Genomic DNA, 19261 nt, shown 5'->3' with positions numbered 1-19261 from the left:
AAATGGCCAACATTACTGGAGATGGGTTCACAATTCAGGCTGTCTCTAAAAAATGTTTTATTCCATCCTGGGGGAGGTTGCCCACCATGGGAAACAGCCTCACTGGCAAAATGCCAAGATGTCAGCTGTGAGGGAAGAACTTCCTGCAGGAACAGCATTTCAGGCAGCACTGGGAGTAGTGGCAGGTTGCTTCATACAGAATAATCCCAGCCTTCACTGTGGGATTGCTCTGGATGACTGTGCTTTGTCCTGGGGAAAGTGCAAAACAGCCCCAGAGATACCTTTTGGGGTAATGAGCTGCTGAGTGCCTGGAGAGAGAGAAGGTGTTGCCCTGCATGAGAGAGTAAAATGCCTGTGGCTCACTGAGACCATAGGGTGGAGCTCAAAAGCTGTAGCAGTACAGCAAGAATGAACCCCTGAACCTCTGTGCCCTTCCCAGTGTTTTTCAAAGCCTTCATAATGCTCGCCTTGCTGTTCCTCAGCTGCCTGAACCATTCCAAAACAAAGCCAGACAGCAGCACCCATGGGAACACTCAATTTCCCTTTACATCCTTTCTGTTCCTCGAGCCCTCTGTCTGACGCCTCTGGGACTGGAATTGCCTTGTTCTGGGATACTCAAGCTTGTGGCCATGTTACATATGACAAGGTGCTGGCCCAATACTGTGTGTTGAAGACACTACTGCAGCGTTCCTACCCTCGGGATAATTTGCCATGTGCACTGTGTGTGTTGCAGTGGGGGGGTTTGCCAGGACCCTGTGCTCCCATCATTAACCCTGCTCTTCCATGGTTAAGTGACTTAGCAGAGGACTTCCATCTGATTAATTTTTGCATTTGTGTATTTCAGGATCTCCTTGACCGTGTGGAAGCTTTCCAACAGCAAAGCCAAAAGCTCCTTTCCGAAGAGATGCCCAGTGCTGCAGAGCTGCAGGAGCTGCTGGATGTCAGCTTCGACTTCGACGTGGACCTGCCCCAGCTGGCGGAGCTGCGGACGCGGCTGGAGCAGGCCCGCTGGCTGGAGGACGTGCAGCTGGCCTGCTCAGAGCAGAGCTCCCTCACTCTGGATGACATGAGGCGCCTCATAGACTCCGGGGTGGGGCTCGCGCCCTACCCGGCTGTTGAGAAGGCGATGGCCAAGCTGCAGGAGCTCCTCACCGTGTCCGAGCACTGGGATGACAAAGCCAGGAACCTGATAAAGGCCAGGTAGAGCTAAATCTTAGTGTTGTATTTTGTAGTTCCATGAGTTGTTTCAGATGGAAATGCCCTGACTCCTGGAGGGGCTCCCCTTTGTTCATCCAGTTCCCAGCATGAAGGCAAAGCTTGTGGCAGCCAGAAGGGACAGGGCTGGAGGAGGGGCATGAGGGATGGAGTGGTTTCAGGTGTCACGGTTGCCTTGCAGTGAGTGTGTTGCTCGACCATCTTGTGCAAATTCTCCTTTTGCCGCAGAGAAGGGGTTTAAGATGCCTCTTCTTCTTTTGCACTTCCCCTCCCCGCTTTCAGGCTGGAGGACACGTGTCCAGATAAAGCTCAAATAGGTACCACCAGTGGGTAAAATTTCATAGTCCATAGGGATCCATGTAGGACTATTTCTAACTAACAAGGAGGAGATTTTTCCAGATTAGTTGGTGCATGGAGGAAGGAAACAAGCCAAATACATCCTTACTAAGAAAAATTTTCTTGTGGTTTTTACCTTCTGATTTATAAAGTAAAACAGGGAAGAGCCCAGTGTACTTAAAATTTAGGAAGGTGGCACAAACTTATGTTCCAGGTTTCTTCCCTCAAGATTCTTTTTTTTTTTTTAATTTTGTCATAGTTGGAGTATTGGAGTGTTTCTTACCCCCTACTAACCACAGTGTTTTAAGATAACTTCATATAGCACTTTGCTGACTAAGCTTGGGTTTAACATTCGATAGGGAGCTGTGTTGTGTTCGTAACGCTCTAAAACCTCAGAATCAAACTGGGAAATACAGAAAACCCAATTTCAGGTTTTTAACCTAATGCAGACTCTCTCAGCTGGTGCTGGTCTGGGGTTTGGTGGGTGTTTGTCATTCAAAAGTTAATAAAAGGTAAACCTTCCTTAAGTCCAAATGTGAGAACATTTCTAGCAGGAGTCCAGAGTAAGCAAACAGATATTTCTAAACCTGCCCTGCTCCTGATGCCCCAGCTCTGCTGGGTGCAGCCAGTACTGAATGTAACATCATTATTTGGTGTGGCCCTCTGATTTTAATAACCCAGCTGAGTGGAAGAGCCCCTCAGTAAGCAGCATCTCACTTCTGGGCTGTTGTGTTCCCCCAGGCCCCGGCAGTCCCTGAGCAGCCTGGCAGCAGCAGTGAAGGAACTGGAGGAGATCCCAGCCTACCTCCCGAATGGAGCAGCGCTGAAGGACGCAGTGCAGAAGGCCAAGGACTGGCTGCAGGAGGTGGAGGCTCTGCAGGTACGTGAGCCTGGCTGCTGGGGAGGGACAGTGACCCTGCTCATGTCACCAGAGCCACCCCACACCCCGTGTGTGCTCCGGTGTCACACTGATTCCGAGCACCCGCTGTGGGACATTGGTTACGCTCACTGCCCTGATTCCTGCTTCTCTTTCTGATCTGTATTCCTTCACCTTTGCAGCTAACTGCCTGCAATAAAATCTATAAAAGAGCTATTAGCAAAAATCTAAAGTTAGAAAGTTACTGCATTATGGAACTTCACCTTCAGGTCACTTTTACTCAGTTGCTCAGTAGCAGCTCCCTGTTAATCACATTTTTGTGTACTACACTGAGGTACAGAGTGGTGATACAGATGTAGTTCCTGGCTCAGCCTTGCAAATGCTCAAGCCAGGGGTCAGTGGGACTGCCCAGATCAGACCAGGGTGGCACTGGGGATAGCCCTGATTTCACATTTTGGTATAAGTTGCCAAATATTTTCATTTGTCCTCATTTTTTTTCTGATCTAACTTAAGGGTATTTTCTCTGGCCTAAATTGGGCTTTTAATAAAAAGTTACTTTGAGCTTTTATTAAAAAAACTAATTTTCCCATACTTAAATATTTTGAAGGAATAAAATTAATGTAATACTAACTTCCACTTGAGGGCTGTCTTGAAAGCACTTGAGTGATTTTTTTTTCTTGGCGTTTGCTAATTTCTTGGTCTGGACTCTAAAATTCTGCCGCTTGAATATGGGAAACTAATTCTGTCTGTGCCAAGAATTCTTGCTTCAGTTCTGTGAAGGTTTTGTTAAATGCCTATGGTCACTGTGGCTCGCAGGAAGTTCTTGATATCTGTCTAGAGGTGACTTTATGATGTGTATCCCATATTGCTGCCCTATGCCCAGAAATTAATTGGACTTGGAAGTTGCTAGAGATGCTGGGGTTGTTTTGGTGAATAGTTCCCCAGTCCTACATCACTGCCTGTTCTAGAAATTACCTCTGGAATTACTTCTGGGTGTGTGGTACCTGCATTGCCCGAGGTGTGGGGTGCCAAGGGAATGGCCAGAGCTTGCTCCCGACTGGCACACGGGATACTGGAGGTGGTTCTCACTCTTGGTCTGGCACTTGTCTTCTGGTGCTGTAGCTCCCTGCAGTACCTCAAAGGAGGCTGGAGCTGGGGAAATCAGAGGTTTCTCCCAGGCAACAAAGGACAGGATCGGAGGAAACTGCCTCAGGTTGCGCCTGGGGAGGTTCAGGTTGGCTATTGGGGAAAATTTCTTCACTGAAAGGAGTGGTCAGGCCCTGGCACAGCCTGCCCAGGGTAGAGTCACCATCCCTGGAGGGATTTAAAAGGTATGGGGATGTGACACTTGGGGACATGGTTTAGTGGTGGCTTTGACAATGCTGGGTTAATGACTGAAATTGATCTTGGAGATCTTTTTTCAATGTTAATAACTCTACGATTTTATGATTTCAGAATTATTTCAGTTTTCTGCTGTGAATGCAAAGTGTGAGAGTGGGAGGCTGCTTATATTGTTGGCACTCTTGTTTTGTTCTGTTTTCTTTTTAAAGGGTCATTTGGCAAGTGTATTCTTGCTTCCCAGCCCCTAAATGTGTTCTTAGTTTTGTCTGGGTAATCAATGAGTAAGTGCAGCACAAATGTTGGACTGATAGTGCAAGTCACTGAGCTGTCTGAGCATTAAATTCATTTTTACAAGCTGTGTCTTGGGTGCATCCAGCATTTCCTCATTTCCAACACGGCAGGTCGGGGGCCGTGTGCCCGTGCTGGACACGCTGGCGGAGCTCGTCACGAGAGGCCGGTCCATCCCAGTGCACCTGGACTACCTGCCCAGGCTGGAGGCCCTGGTGGCCGAAGTGCAGGCGTGGAAGGAGTGTGCAGCAAACACATTCCTGTGCGAGAACTCCCCGTATTCCCTCCTGGAGGTAGGAGGCGTGGATTGGGGATCGGTCACGGCGCAGGCACACGGACTCAGTGTGCGCTCAGGAAGGAGCAGTAAATATTCAGTAGATTGGCAGAACTGCTTTAGGATTACATGAACTATTGTAATAACAACTTTTGTTAGTGACCTATACTTTTAATAATAGTTTTAAACTTTTTAAATGCTTAAGATTTAGCTATGTTTTCCCTTAATCAGTGGCTAGTGAGAGCAGGCAGTGTCAGTGTCTTAACATTTTCCATACGAATATGGGAATACTGACAAATCTGCGGCACTGGATTAACTCCAGTGCATCAGGCCAAGCTGCAGGTGAGCAGGTTCCTACCTGCTCCATCCTCCTCAGGTTCAGGTGTGCCAGGGGCGAGGCTGGGGCTGTGTGTGCTGCCCTCTGGAGCTGTGGCTGTAGCCGTGTCACACCTGCAGTCCTTGAGCAATGTATACTCTGCCCTGCACTGAGGCCCTCTGAGCCCTCTCCTGCTGGGACAGATAGGAATGTAAGGCAGCCCCCGGAATCTCTGCTCTTTTCCAGGGTTTGCAGTTTCAGTCCTGTGGAGGTTGTCTCTCTGTACCAGCAGTCTGGGTGAAACGCAAGGGTTGTTCGGGTCTGGCCATTTCACAAAATTGAAGTTCCAGCCTTCCAGCTCTCCCTGCCTTCCAGATAACCTCATCCTAATCCCTCAGATCTTTGATGGAATAACTGCAGGAACCCTAGTTCTCATCAGTTGCCTGTGGTTGCATCCAGGCAGGAAGGTGCATTAAGAACAGTGCAGGTGTAACACTGCTGCAGGTGGGACACTGCTGTTCTGTCCCTCAGGTATTGTGTCCCTGGTGTGACATCGGAATGCTCAGTCTGAAGAGGAAGCAGAAGAAGCTGAAGGAGCCAGTGCCAAGTGGCAAGAAGAAAAGCACTAAGCTGGAGACGCTGAGCGACCTGGAGCGAGCGCTCTCCGAGAGCAAGGACACTGCGTCCGCGGTATGTGGTCAGATCTTTCCTAACTGGAATTTCTTCTGAGTTCCTTGAATCCTTGTTTCTGTTTGCCTCCTGTGCAGGAGTGTGGCTTCCACCCTGTTCTTGCTGTGCTGCTCTGCAGAAGGACTTCTGGGACTGCACTTTTCTGTGTTCGCTTCAGACTTCCTAAAATTGCTTTCAGTGGAAACAGCATGTGTTGTTTTGTGCATGAAGCAGCCTCACAGTTTGCCAGGCAGTGCCTGTAGCTGAGCAAAGCACAGGAAAACAAAAAATGGAGACCTGTTTTCCCTTACCATACCTAAACCTTATTAAAAATGGGATAGGGTTTGCCCAAGTCTGATCCTTTCAAAGAACACAATAATCCAGCACCATTTATAATTGAAACAAGCACTCTAAATAATTAAAGAAAACCTCATGCTTTGTGGAGTCACTGAAACACTGCTCTGGGTGGAGCAGACTCAGTTGCTGGTGGGGAAGGGCTTCATTCCAGCAGACCTGGTGCAGAGCCTCCACCTTGGCCAGGTAATGATGGCCTATGGTGGCTAATGAGATGCAGTAGGGGCTCGCTGGGTGGGCCTTCATTGTCATTAATTGTGGGACATCTAAGTTTTAACCTATGGCAATTACTTGAAGCTTGTACATTCAGTGCTTTGGTGTTGGCCTCTCTTGTCTGGACCCCAGAGCCGGAGCAGTGTCCCTGTCGTGTCCCTGTGACACTGTGGGGATGGGCTGGGCCCTGGGTCACACCCAGCCCTCTGTGACTCCAGCACCCCTGGCTAAGGAGACCCAGGGGCTGCACCCAGGAAAGGGAAGTCATTCAGTGTGGCAGGGTTTGCTTCTGTCACACGAGGGGAACCAGAACCTTCCCACAGTGAGTCTTGGACACTGCCAGCCCAGCTCTGCACCTGTGCGCACGTCGGAATGTGCTGTGCCCCAGTCCCATGTCTGCCCAGGATGGACACAGCTGTCTCATTTTTCGAGAGCTGATTTTAGTCCAGGAATTATGCTTGAAAGCCATGATGTGGGAAATAACCACTTTGTATGTATTTATAAACTCTCTTGGTATGTTTACGTACATTATAAAATGCGTAGAATTAATTAGTTGCAGCTGGTTTGAACAGCCTTTATGCAACTGGAATGTATTGCTGTCTTTATAGGAGCTAATGCTAAAGATTCCTGAAAAAAAGGATCAGGAGCATCTGCAGAGAGGGCAAACAGCACATCCAGGGTACACCTGAACTTTGCCTGCTGTTCACAATCCCCAGAGCAAGTTCATAGGTCAGGGCGTGGCCCTGAGCACTGGGCAAGTGTGTACAAGGTGGGGGTCAGAGGTACATTCACATTTGTGAAAATGGCCCAGGAAGCTTTTCTGAGTATCCAGAGTCAGACTGTTAAGAGACATATTCCCAGAGCAGTGTCTGCAATCCAGACTTGCACTTCAGGATCTGAGCTGCTTAAAGGCAGACTGTATTTTTGTAGTACAGAACACAAAAGCTCGGAACACAGAGGGGGTTAGGAGCTATTATTTTACAAAGGGATAAGCTTTTTATCTCAGGGCCTCATGAGAAAATGGAAGGGAACTGAAGTCACACCACTGCACATCCCCCACTGCTGCTCCTCCAATCCTGATTGCTTCCCTTCCATCCCCACCACTTCACATCCCCATTCCTGCTTCATTCCAACATTTGAAGCCCTGAAGGCTGGCGTGTCTGAAGTGTGACAGAGCAGAGGGCACCCTGTTTGTAACAAGCAGTGTTCCCTTGGAGATGCCATCCTTTGACTCCCTTTCAGATGGCCACGCTGGGAGAAGCCCGGCTGAGGGAGATGGAGGCGCTGCGTGCCCTGCGAGCAGCCAACGAGGTGAAGGTGTTGTCGAGCGAGGAGGACACCGAGCTCAAAGTGTGTCTGTGCCAGAAGGAGCCGGCTGCTCCCATGATCCAGTGTGAGCTCTGCAGGGGCTTCTTCCACACCGGCTGCGTGCCGGTGCCCGGCGCTGCACCGGGACTGCGCGTGTGGCTGTGCCCGCACTGCCACCGCTCCGAGAAGCCGCCTCTGGAGAAGATCCTGCCGCTGCTGGCGTCCCTGCAGCGCATCCGCGTCCGGCTGCCCGAGGGGGATGCCCTGCGCTACATGATCGAGAGAACTGTGAACTGGCAGCACAGAGCACAACAAATGTTGTATTCAGGGAATCTAAAACGCATCCAGGACAAAGTTGGCTCAGGATTACTGTACAGCAGGTGGCAAGCCTCGGCGGGCCAGCTGCCAGAGACAAACAAGGTGAGGCGGGGCCGAGGCTGGGCTTCCTGGCACGGGGAGCGCAGGGTCAGCGAGGACAGGGGCTAGCACTGCTCCGGGTTTGGGTCTGCTGTAGCTCCCTACAAATCCCGACAAGACAGAGGGTTTGTTCCTGCTTTGGGGCTCTCAGGAGCCGGGTCCTGCTGTGCCCCTCAGCCAGGATATGTGTGTGCCCCAGCAGCAGCTTCGTGTTCCCTTCTGCTGGAGTCCAGGAACAATTCCTCCCAAAGAGCCTGTTTTCCCCTCTCCTCTTCCAGCTCCTGTGTTCTGCTGTGACACCACTAATGACAGAGCTGCTGAGTTATTGTTTCTGGAGTGCTCACTATTCAGTTGGTCTTTATATTCTGCTCCTACAAGTATTCAAATAGGGTTTTAAGTGTTGAGAATTAACTGACAGACGCACAAACTGTCCTGTGCATTACCAGCTTGGCTCTCAGACAAGGTTGTTTGCAACAAAGTGTCTTCATCCCTTGCTGCTTCTCCTCACTTCCACTAGACCGCCCAAACCGAATATTCTGCTCATATTGCTGGGTTTAGCCACATCAGCTGTTTCAGGTGGGGTAGTGAGGGAGTTTGTCTTTTTTCAGTGAAGATCTTTCAGCAAAGAGCACAAAGAAGGACAGGAGTTAAACAATTTTCCTGAGATAACAAATGCAGAAGAATACCAGAAATCAAAGCTCTGTGTTGTATAAAGAACATGAAACACCCCAAAATGGAGTATACTTTATTTACATTTTGAAGCACCTTAGTTTTGCTAGTCTAGTCTGGTTACAGATAGGTTGTGTTTCTGTTTTCACATTCACTTATGTTAAAACATAAACCATGCCACACGTGCCTGATGGGGTGTTGCAGCTGCTTCTCATTCACCCAGCTGTGCCAATGGCTTGTGGTGACCAAATTTTTCAAGCAGGAAAGTCAGGATACAGAAATGAAAATATGTTTAGGTATTTAAGAGAATTTTTCTGGTCATTTAGGTCTGAAAGTATCCTTTTGCTAGATCAGCTAGTGTAGCTGAAAAGAACTGGCCAAGATTTTGGAAATATAAGTTGATGGTTGGGCCAGAAATTGAAACAGTGAGTTTAGTTTTATTAGCATGACGATACTAGCTCAGCGTGGAACTGTGAGGTTTCTCCCACCCAGAGCAGTGTAACCATTTTTGAGGGGTCTGGACCTTAAGTCAGTAAACCTTCCAAATCAGGGTGTATCTGGCTGAGCTAGTCCAGGTCCCTGTGACTGCATTTCCCAAATCAGGGGTCCCTGGGAAGCTCGGTGGGAGAGGATCTGACCGTGTGCCTCTGCCTGGGTCCCTCAGTGTGCCTGAGCCAGGGACCCTTCTGAGCCAGGCCCCAGCGTACCTCAGCACAGGTGTGAGCTGCAACTTCTGTCTCCATGCATTTGAGGTGGTTTTCTGGTGAAGCCAGTGTCTCACCATGGCTGTCCTGTCCTGTCCCAGTTCTGTTTTCCCTGTCATCTGGGCTAATTCAACACTCATTTCCCCACAAGAAGCTCTTCCAATAACCACTGGAGTTGGGCTGCTTGACACTGGCCAAAGTGAGGAATGTGGGTGAGTTTGAAAAATTCCCTTGAGAGCAGCAGTGGGAATTGAGGAGAGCCATATTCTGCAAGGGGCCCAGGCACTTGGGTTAGTGAGGCAGAGGGTGTTGTGGAAGGCTCCTGGTGAGATGCCTCTGGCAGTGTCAGGGGGTGCAGGCTTTGCTGTCGGCGTGTCCGTGCCCAGGCAGGGCAGGGCTGCAGTCTTTGGACCAGAGCACTGAGATACAAGATTCCAGTAGCTGTAAGAAAAACAAGTATTGATCCTATCACAGTTATTCCACACTTCAAACTCCACATTGAGTGAAACTGTCTGCATTTTGTTTTCTAGGTGTCACAGACAATTGGAGCAATGTCATTCTCCATGCCTCATGACTGGGATAACAGAACTGTCTATTTGCATTCTCCATTCTCTGCAGGACAGCACTGCATCCCACTTCATGGTATGTAATCTTCACTTTGCTTTGTGGGGTTTCTCCCTGCTCCCTCCTTTTTTTTCCCTGTGTTTGGGGGAGGAGGGAGGGTGTCCTGGTCACCAGGAGATGGCTGAGCAGGCTTGTGACTGTTGGTTTCTCCATCTCCTCAGCAGTTTTGGAGCTCAGTGTCCAGCTTTGGCAGAGGGGTGCATTGCTCAAGGGTAGAAATTTCCCATATGTAGTGAAAAGGTGTGGCACAATGGGACAAGAGGAATCAGGAGAGCTGGCCCCTTCCCACAGGAGCAGCTGCCCCAGGCTGTCCCCAGCCGAGCTGCAGAAGGGGGAAGGAAAGGGGAGAGGCCATGGGAGGTGTAGGAGGTGGATGGGAACAGCAGGGATGTGGTGCTGGAGGCCATGGGGTACTTAATCCACAGGACACAAGTCCATGTGAGCTTTGCTGCAGCACAACTGTCCAGCTGTCAGAGACTGGGGCTGCCCCGGCCCTGTGGGGCTGTGCTCTGCTGGGGTCACTCAGCACAGGCTCTGGACCATCCTCACCTCAGACTCAGTGGGTTGGACTAACAGACAAGCTGTAAATCACATCATTTTATGACTGTGACAGAAGTTACTTACTATTTCTTCCCCCCTGATGCATAATGCTCCAGGGACACAAGTCTAGACTTAACCTTCATGTCTGTGCAGCTCGGTCTGTACTGGTGTTAGAAAAGCCATTTCAATTGAATGTTACAGTTCACATCAACCAAGGCAGTTCTTTGTGTCACCAGGTTTATTTTTCATATTTGAGTTATTCTGAATTAATAAGCTGTTCTTTATACAAAGATTTTGGCCTCCCCAGCTGGGACTGTTTCAGAGCCCCACATGAGCTTTGGAGCCAGTAGCAGCAGGGGGTAGTGACAATAGAGCAGGACCTTGTCACCAGGCTCATCCTCTCCGCCTCCCACCCTCTCCTCTCATGGCTTCCTGTACAGATCTCACTCCGTTTGTTCATCTTACCCCCCACTCATTAGGTAGTGAGGGGATTGTCACACTCCTGTGGCTCCCGAAGCAGGAGAAGTTGCCAGGAATGATGGCAATGCCTTATCCTTGAACCAGCAGGGAATGGGAGCATGGCAGGGTGCTGAGCCACAGTGCAAGCCTTCATCTTTCCTTTTAACCCTGCTGTTAAAAATGAGCAGTCAAGAGGGAGCAGATAAGAACTAACTCATACAGTTGCAGATTTAAAGTCTTTCACCATTTTTTACTGTGATACCAGCGATTTCTCATTATCTGTGCAGTTCTTGTCGGTGCTGGCACTGAAAAATTCCTGCTGTGTCTGTCTCCTTGTCTTTCACACTAGTCATTAGCACCGAGCTGGACGAGCTGATGATGGAAGCCCAGCTGCTGCAGGTTTCTCTGCCCGAGATCCAGGAGCTGTACCAGACCCTGTTCACGAAGCAGAGCCCTGCCCTGCAGCCAGAGCAGAAGTCACCCAGCACAGCCACAAATGAGAAGGCAAGTGTCCAACAGCAGCACTGAGCTGGGGCACCCTGGGGAAGGGCTCTGCCTCAGCCCATGGGCTTTACAGGGGTTTGTGTGTGTGCCTGCACTTCCATGAAAATACATTTTCCGTGTTCAAAGGAGTCAAGAAGTTGATAAGAAATTAGTTACAGATTATTGAATACAGTATGTGGCCTAATACGTTTTTGAAATTTAGGTATGTGTTTATGGTCAGTCTCTGTACTTTAAATCATCTGTCCTGATTTCATAGAATTGCAGAATCCAGACTGGTTTGGGTTGGAAGCTCATTTTGTTCCATCCCTTGCCATGGGCAGGGATACCTTTCACTAGCCCAGGTTGTTCCAAGTCCCATCCTGGCCTTGAACACTTGACTCTTGACCTGTGTTGAGGCTTTCCTAGGGAGCTGCTGTGGAAGCTGTGGGCTCAGAGGCAGGACATGAGGATGGTTTTCTCTCCAAGTTCTGTCCCTGGGGCCTGGCCCTGCCTTTGGCTCCTCTTACACATCTCAGGCTACTGAAAAAGCAGCACTGTCAAAGACTGCAGTTGTACTTAAACCTATGCCTAAAATCAGGGTATGGAATAACAGGATAATGGGTGTTAGCTGCATACTTCCAACCTTGCCAAAATGTCTTTCCCATAGAATGAGTGTTGCCGAGGAAAAAAGGATGGGATTAGTTACATGGAGAGAAAACTGAAGCGGCGTTTTGAGAGAGAGAGCTTCTGTGGTGAGAAGAGAGCGAGAGTAAAAAAGATGAGAACACCCAAAAAGAAGAAACTGAAACTGAGTCACTCAAAGGATCTGTGCAGTAACAAACTGGAGAGAGAGCGGGAGCGGCTCCTGGAGCTGCAGCGTTCCAGCGACAGCCACCTGCTGCCCTCAGACACGTCGTTCTCGGAGCAGGAGGACTCTGAGGATGAGGATGCCATCTGCCCAGCTGTGAACTGCCTCCAGCCCGAGGGGGATGAGGTCAGGAGGGGCAGACCCACTGTGGCGTTCCTAGTGCTGGGATCTGGGACAGGGAGCTGCCCTGGGACTGTTTGACTGCAGAAAAGTTGTTCTTGAGGGGAATGGGAGGCCCTGGCTAACCCAGGGCCAATGTCTGTGCAGCTGGGATGGGCAGGACTGACCCCACCTGCCCTGGAGCAGCCGTGTGGCATCAGAACATCTGTGCACAATGGGAAGGGGCAGGTGGGGCCATGCAAACACTGTGTCCATCGATGCTCTTGGGATACAGGTGTGGATGGGCTCTGTGGGTGGGGGCAGTGCCTGGGGCTCTGCTCAGGCCCATCCACGCTGGAAATAGAGAAGAGGGGCAGCTGAGTCTGTGATAGGTGGGAAAGCAATGGGGAGATAAGGGAGGATGTGCCCTGCCCACAGCCCCAGAGAGCAGGGAGCACAGTGAATGTCCAGCACCAGCCAGCTGTGGAACAGGACGTTTCTCATGTAAATAGACCAGGAGCCCACAAGTGAGGGGGACTTTGCCTGGCCTGGCTCTGACCCCTGTGTCTGCTCTTCACCAGGTCGACTGGGTCCAGTGCGACGGCAGCTGCAACCAGTGGTTCCACCAGGTGTGTGTGGGCATCTCCCCGGAGATGGCGGAGAAGGAGGATTACATCTGCGCCAGCTGCGCCGGCAAGGACGCCCAGTACCGGAAGTAAAACCCCCATAAACCCTTCAGGACTCGAGTAAAGAAGGTTCCCAGTTTTCCAGTTAAGCCACAGGGGCTGGTTTAAGAACCAGATTGCAAATGGTGCTACTTCTATCCTTATGGGATCATTTTCCAGAACTCAAAACAATTTTTGACACTTTTGTATTTTCCCTTGATCTGTTTGTGGTTGTTGAGGTTTGAGATGCTGACTGTTTGCAGGGGTTTCCACCGATTGGGAAGGCATTTGACACATGCACCTTTATTGTACAGCATTCAGTTACCTCTGGGATTTACCGGCGTATTTAATTCAGCTTGGTTTGGGTGCAAAAACAAACAAAAAAAACCCCTGCACCTTGAATTCTCCAATAATCCTCTTTTGAGGAAATCCCTGTTTACTCTGTTAACTCTTTGGAGACTTTAGTTTTTTTCCACTTTGTTTTTCGTAGACTAGGTTTATTTATCTGAGCAATAACTTCTATGTCTGGTTTCAGTGACTGGAATGACAATTGAACAGCGTGTTGCTTCTAGCATTGGTTGATGTACAGACAGCAAATGTTAGATCCTAGTGTCACTGAGGGCCCTGTGATGTAGAAGACAGGAAAAAAAAAAAATCTGTAAAGTAATTGCCACAGCTGTATTTTGGCTTTCTCCTTTTTTGGGTAGCTTGTATCAAATGTTGCAGTTTATATTGTGGAATAAACCCCTGGTTATGTTATAAAATTAAATGTTGGTGTTTTTAGAGAGTTTGAAATGCTGTTTTATTTCCCTCTGAATCCACGCTGCATTGATGGGTTCTCTTAGCCAAGAAAAATTCACCTTCCAAAGAAGCAATTCACCTTCCAAAGAACCTGCCAGAAGCTGTGGTGTTTCTCATCTGTTCAGGTTTGGAAGGAGGAGAGAGGTCAAAATGTTACACCAAAAAGAAAAAAAAAAAAAGCTTTTCCAAGGTTTTTGCAAAGCTTTTCCAAAGCTGAAATTATTTGCAGGTTGAGCGCATGAAGAATTGAAGGTACAATTTGGGGCTTGGCAGGGGCAGCAATGGGGATTCACACGAGAGGCAAAGGTGTGGAGCAGCTTCTCCTGCCAGCCCTGCAACAAAGGAGAGACTCTCCCCCACTGCCCGGGCTGGTGGCCACCGTGAGCTTCCCCGTGGCCCACCGGGAGCTGGCTCTGCACAGCCCAGGCTGGTGGCCACAGCAAGCTCTGCTCTGCCTGTGGCTGGACTCCCTTCAGCTGCTCCTGCCTGCAGTTAGCCCAAAAGCCTGAGGAATAAGGAGATTTCTGGACTGGGTCCAGTTCTCCCAAAGGCTGTTCAGGGCCTGTAGCTGGGGCACTGCAGGTGTGGCACCACCTGGGGGAGGAGACTGGACCTGTGAGCAGCAGAGCTTGGGTGTTCAGGCCCACAAGGCACTTCTCACATGGGGTTGCACCCAAAATCCCTTGGGGAGCAATCACTGCTGCAGAGCACAGCTGGAAATGGCCTGGTGGCAGGGATGTGCCTCCAAGGCCTGCCAGAGGTGGAACTTCTGGAGCCCTGGGAGACGGGAGGGCTGGAGATCTTTGTGTCAGGGAGAGCACTCTCCATATGCCAGCTTGTCCTCACCAGAACTGTGGTGGGCTTGGTGTTCCCTCCACTCATCATTCCAGGAGGAAATTGCTGGTAAGTTTTTTCCCTGCTGGTTTTACCCCTTTTCCCATGAGCAGAAGTGCACAGAGTCACTGGGGTAGGGCAGAGCCTTGGAGTATCTGTGGCTGATGGTGATGTGGAGGGTCTGTAGGTGGGATCAGAGCTGTGCAGGAATTCGATCCCACAGGGGTTTGGTTTGGTTTTTTAAACATTCATTTTTAACTTGTAAGAGAATCTTCAGCCTGGCCCAAATGATCTGTCTGAAAGTGCTGGGGAGGGAGAGAGCCTTAAGCCTATGTACATGAGTTGTGTCTCTGCTTCTATGGTATAACTGGTCCTTTTTATTTTAGTACCAAAAGGATGCTTTGAGAACTGGGGGGTTTTTTTCTCTTTTTGCTTGGAAGAATCTTTGTGCAATGCTGAGATAACAGTCTGAGCTGGGGAAAAACACTGCTCTGTAATAACTTCCTTTCAGAGGGGACAGACAGACAAACTGGAGCTGGAGCTGGAAATGGAGCTGGCACAGTGTCTGATGCAGCTGAATCATTACAGAAGTTTCTCTGAGTCCCCTTTATTTTTTTCCATTGAAGAAATGGCTGTTTATCAAAAAGTGCCAGAGGAAATGGGATGCAGTTAAGTTCAGCATGGTGATTCTGTACAGGACCAATGGAACATTGGCACTTTGGGGACTCGGGGAGGTCAGAGGAGACCTTTGGGGTCCCAACAACAGCATTTATTATCAGGATTATTGAGTGCAGTAGAATTGGAGTGCAAGTTTTTGGAAATGACCACATTGTTGCTTGAAATTTTTCAAGATATGGAAATCCCAGTCCATGGATGACCTGTGCCTGCAGCCCAGGACTGCTGGAGGATTTCCTGCTGGAGACTGGAAGAGGTGACAGTGCCTGCCATGCCACAGGCCCTGCCCTTGGGTTTCATCCCCATGTTGTTACTCAAACTTGATGAAATCAGGGTTTGACTTCTCTTAAAACAAGAGATTTGTTCTCTTTGGGGTGGGCTCTGCTGTGGTGCCCTTTGCACATTCCTCATCCTTGGAGGGTGACGAGGGCAGAAGATGCTCAGAGTCTGGGAGGGTGAGGTGCCCCTTTCACCCCTCCTTTTGTGCACCCCAGATTCCCACAGGCTAAGCCAGAACAGGAGAAAGGTCTATCTCACCTCATTCTGCTGCTTTTCTTTATTTTATTTATTTTTACAATGTAGCAACCAAGCACATCAAACCTCCCTGGATTGATCAGATCCTAATTTTTTATTTAATAAGAATAGGGCCTCTACATTAGTTTAATCGTAAAACAGGACAAAAAGGAAATTAAGTTACCCTACCTGTGGATTTGAGGCTGAGAACTCTGATCTAAAGCCTGCCTATACCGTCTGCCAAGACCCTGAGATTGTACCTGCTGTGCCACCTTTAGTCCATGGGATGTGCCCCGTGTGTGTTGTACCCTGGGAGCATCAGAACAGCCCAGTGTGGTCACACAGCACCAGTAACTCACCCAAAGAAGAGGCAGAGCTTTGGTTCCACCTGTTCAGGTGCTACAAAGATGCTCCAAGGGCTGGAGCCCCTCTGCTCTGGAGCCAGGCTGGGAGAGCTGGGGGTGTTCACCTGGAGAAGAGAAGGATCCAGGGAGGCCTCAGAGCCCCTTCCAGTGCTTAAAGGGGCCCCAAGAGAGCTGGAGAGGGACTGGGGACAAGGGATGGAGTGACAGGACAAGGGGGAATGGCTTCCCACTGCTGGAGGGCAGGGATAGATGGGATATTGAGGAGAGGTTCTTGGCTGTGAGGGTGGTGAGGCCCTGGCACAGGGTGCCCAGAGCAGCTGAGGCTGCCCCTGGATCCCTGGAAGTGTCCAAGGCCAGGTTGGACACGGCTTGGAGCACCCTGGGATAGTGGAAGGTGTCCCTGCCCATGGCAGGAGGTGGAACAGGACAGACTTTAAGGTCCCTTCCAACCCAAACCAGTCTGGGATTCTGTGATCTGTGAACTTATCCTTTGAATACAGAACATGGAATTCACTCGAAGACTCTCCATCATCCAGGCTTTATGAAAGATAAAATCAGTGCTGGAGAGTGTTTGTCGGGTGTTTGGGCTGCTCCGGGGTCAGTGCAGCTCAGGGAATTGGGGCTGCCAGCAGGGGTTCGGCTGCCAGGACCCTGCCAGGGCACACAAAACACCAAAGAACTGCAGTGATTAATGTTTGGCTGCACGAGATGTGTCTGTAGGGCACAACTACACAACACACAGGATTCAGGAAGGGACCATCTCCACACAGCAGCATAAGGAGCTGAGACAGCTCTTCTGTGAGTCTAGAAATGAGTGTGCTGTTCTGAGAGAGTGGCTGAAGTACAGCCCTGAAAAATGGCATTATCCTTCATTCAGAAGGGAACAAGTCTCATACTGAGAGCTCTCCTTGAGGATGTGAACACCTCAGTCTGTGAAGAAACAGCTCCCCACTGAGAGCAGCATCAATGGAGATAAAAGTCTATCTGGAAGAGGAGATAAAGCAGCCACAGGAGGAGAATAGAACTGCAGGTTCAGCACTCAACCGCTCTTAGAGACAGACAAGCCTGGGATCAGGGAGTTCCTGCAAAAAGGTCTTGGGTAGAAGGAACAAATATTTTATGACAAAAAGAAAAGCCCGTGTGATCATGTGATAGACTGCCAGGTCCGGAATTCTGCTTGCTGAGAGGAAGGTTTGCTGCAAGGTGGTTGAAAAGAAATAGCGACGTACCCTAAATTTAGAGGTGCAGCTCCTTGTGCACCTCATTTTTTCAGGTTCTGAAAAACTGCTTACAGTAATGTTTTAAAGGAATTTGGCTGTTTGTTTAATCATAATACTGGGCCAGATTTATATATATATCTCTGTGTGTGTGTGCATGTCCCTTGAAATCTGTGAGAGCTGGGGTTCTAAATGTCTGTAAGTAAAACCAGCAGCCCCCTGTCTACAGCACATCGAATTCACTTGAAAAGTCTCTCCATTATCCAGGCTTTATTGAAGATAAAACCAATATTGCAGAGTGTGGGTCAGGTGTTTGGGCTGCTTTGGTGTCTGTTGGGATTTTGGGTTTTCATGTTTTTGTTACTGTCTGGAGTTAAATTTTAACCAAGCAGGGGACAGGCTGGACTAACACCTTGTAACTCAGGCTGATCCTTTGCCTGCTCCATGTGCTGCCCTGATATTTCTTGGGGAATTTTTGCTGGTTCCAGCAGTCCTATGCCACCTTCCTGTGGGGTCTTCCTCGGCGTGGGTCTGCAGAGGGAGCTCAGAGCTCGTGTACTTTGCCTGTGAGCTGAAACAGCACAGGGGGAAACAGGAAGTTCATCATAAAATACCCTTGCATGCCAAGAATGTCTTTTGTGGTGAGGGAACTGTCCTCCCTAAAGAAGGTCAGAAGAAGGGATGACAGAACTGGGGTTGGGCTTGGAGGCAGAAGTACAGTGTTTGACCAGCAAGCTCTGAGTGCTGACTTTGCAGGAGGGATCCCTGCAGAAACCTGTGAAGAGCCTGTGCAATGCCCAGACGGGTGGGAATTCAAACCTGGAAAAGCCTGGAAGATTCAAATAAAGGGAGTTTCTACAAATACGGAAGAATGAGTCGGCGCTCTCAGAGTGGTTATGCATCACTTCAGCTAAAAGGATGATGGGCTAGACTGGTGTTGCTCTGGGATACCCCTCCTCTCCCTAAACTGCATCCTCTTTTTTTGCAGTGTTTGTAAGGCAGAGGAAAGAGTTCCCATTGAGAACATGTTTGTCCCTTCCTAACAGATCCTTGCAGAGATGTGTCAGCTCTGATGCTGGCAGCCAGCACTGAGAGCCAGCGATAGCTCGGTGTGATGGAATCGGAGAATCACAGAATCATTAGGGTTGGAAATCCCTCCAAGACCATGGAGTCCAACCATTCCCCCAGCACTGCCACGTTCACCACTAAACCAGGTCCCCACGTGCCACATCCATGCATCTTTTGAACACTTCCAGGGATGGTGACTCCACCACTGCCCTGGGTGGCTGTGCCAGGGCCTGACCACCCCTTCAGGGAAGAAATTTTTCCTCATCCAACCTGACCCTCCCCTGGAGCAACTTGAGGCTGTTTCCTCTTGTCCTGTCCCTTGTTTCCTGGGAGAAGAGACCTGGACCTCCTGCCTCACTGCTTTTGGTGCAGCAGGAGCTCTCTTATGTTTTCCACTAAGCCAAAATCCTGGGCCAGTGCAGAGACGACTGATGCGCCTTGGCTTGCAGAAGTTACACTTATATAAATCTGTATTTATTCCTCCAGCAGAAGCAGCATTTTGGATCGGGAAGAACAAGAGAGAAAAATAAAATATTCCCCTTTCAGAGACTTCTCTGTGGCCAGCAATGACAGAGGGATGGGATGAGCTCCCTGGCTGTGCTGCTCAGGGCAGGGCCCAGTCTGGGTCAAGCAGCGTGGCTGAAATGTGCCCTTCTCTCACTACAAAAATCCCAACCTATTGTGGTTGTGCCCATGCCTTTGGTTGGGAATGGCCTCTGCTGTCCAGTCTGTCTGCTCTGCCAGGGAGAACATGGTTTGTCTGGGGTATGGGCAGTGCTGGGCGTGGCCTGAGCCCCTGGTCCCGTTTGTTCAGGGGGAAAGATGGGGCCCATCACCCCTCCTTCTGCAGAAGGAAATCTAACTTGGTGTGTGGGAAGTTTGTGTAACTGAGATGGGGATTGATTGCTTCCACCACAGCTGCCAGGCAGTGTCTCAGGTGAGCACAGAGGAGCTTCCAGAGGCACTTTGTGTCTCCTCTGCTCTCTTTGCTGATGTGAAGCTGCCCTTGGAGGAGCTGCCCACACCTGGAGACTAGGCAGGGAAGGTGAGGAGGGGACTCCAGTGGGGC

General features: G+C 49.7%; 1 protein-coding gene across 1 annotated transcript in view; it reads left to right on the top strand.

The window, feature by feature from the left end:
* The window catches only part of KDM5B (lysine demethylase 5B), a 57308-nt gene extending 43820 nt beyond the window's left edge, over positions 1–13488 (top strand). The window contains exons 19-27 of the mRNA XM_082295996.1: positions 845–1200; positions 2293–2431; positions 4171–4350; positions 5179–5337; positions 7126–7611; positions 9512–9623; positions 10954–11108; positions 11755–12081; positions 12636–13488. Coding sequence (XP_082152122.1) covers positions 845–1200; positions 2293–2431; positions 4171–4350; positions 5179–5337; positions 7126–7611; positions 9512–9623; positions 10954–11108; positions 11755–12081; positions 12636–12773 — 2052 coding nt within the window. The 3' untranslated portion in view covers positions 12774–13488. The remainder of the gene's footprint in view (positions 1–844; positions 1201–2292; positions 2432–4170; positions 4351–5178; positions 5338–7125; positions 7612–9511; positions 9624–10953; positions 11109–11754; positions 12082–12635) is intronic.
* The last annotated feature ends 5773 nt before the right edge of the window (positions 13489–19261 follow it).

This window comes from Coloeus monedula (assembly GCF_965178545.1).
Source record: "Coloeus monedula genome assembly, chromosome: 23".
Classification (NCBI taxonomy): domain Eukaryota; kingdom Metazoa; phylum Chordata; class Aves; order Passeriformes; family Corvidae; genus Coloeus; species Coloeus monedula.
The sequence above is the reverse complement of the archived record's forward strand: the minus strand, read 5'-3'. Positions and strand labels throughout refer to the sequence as shown.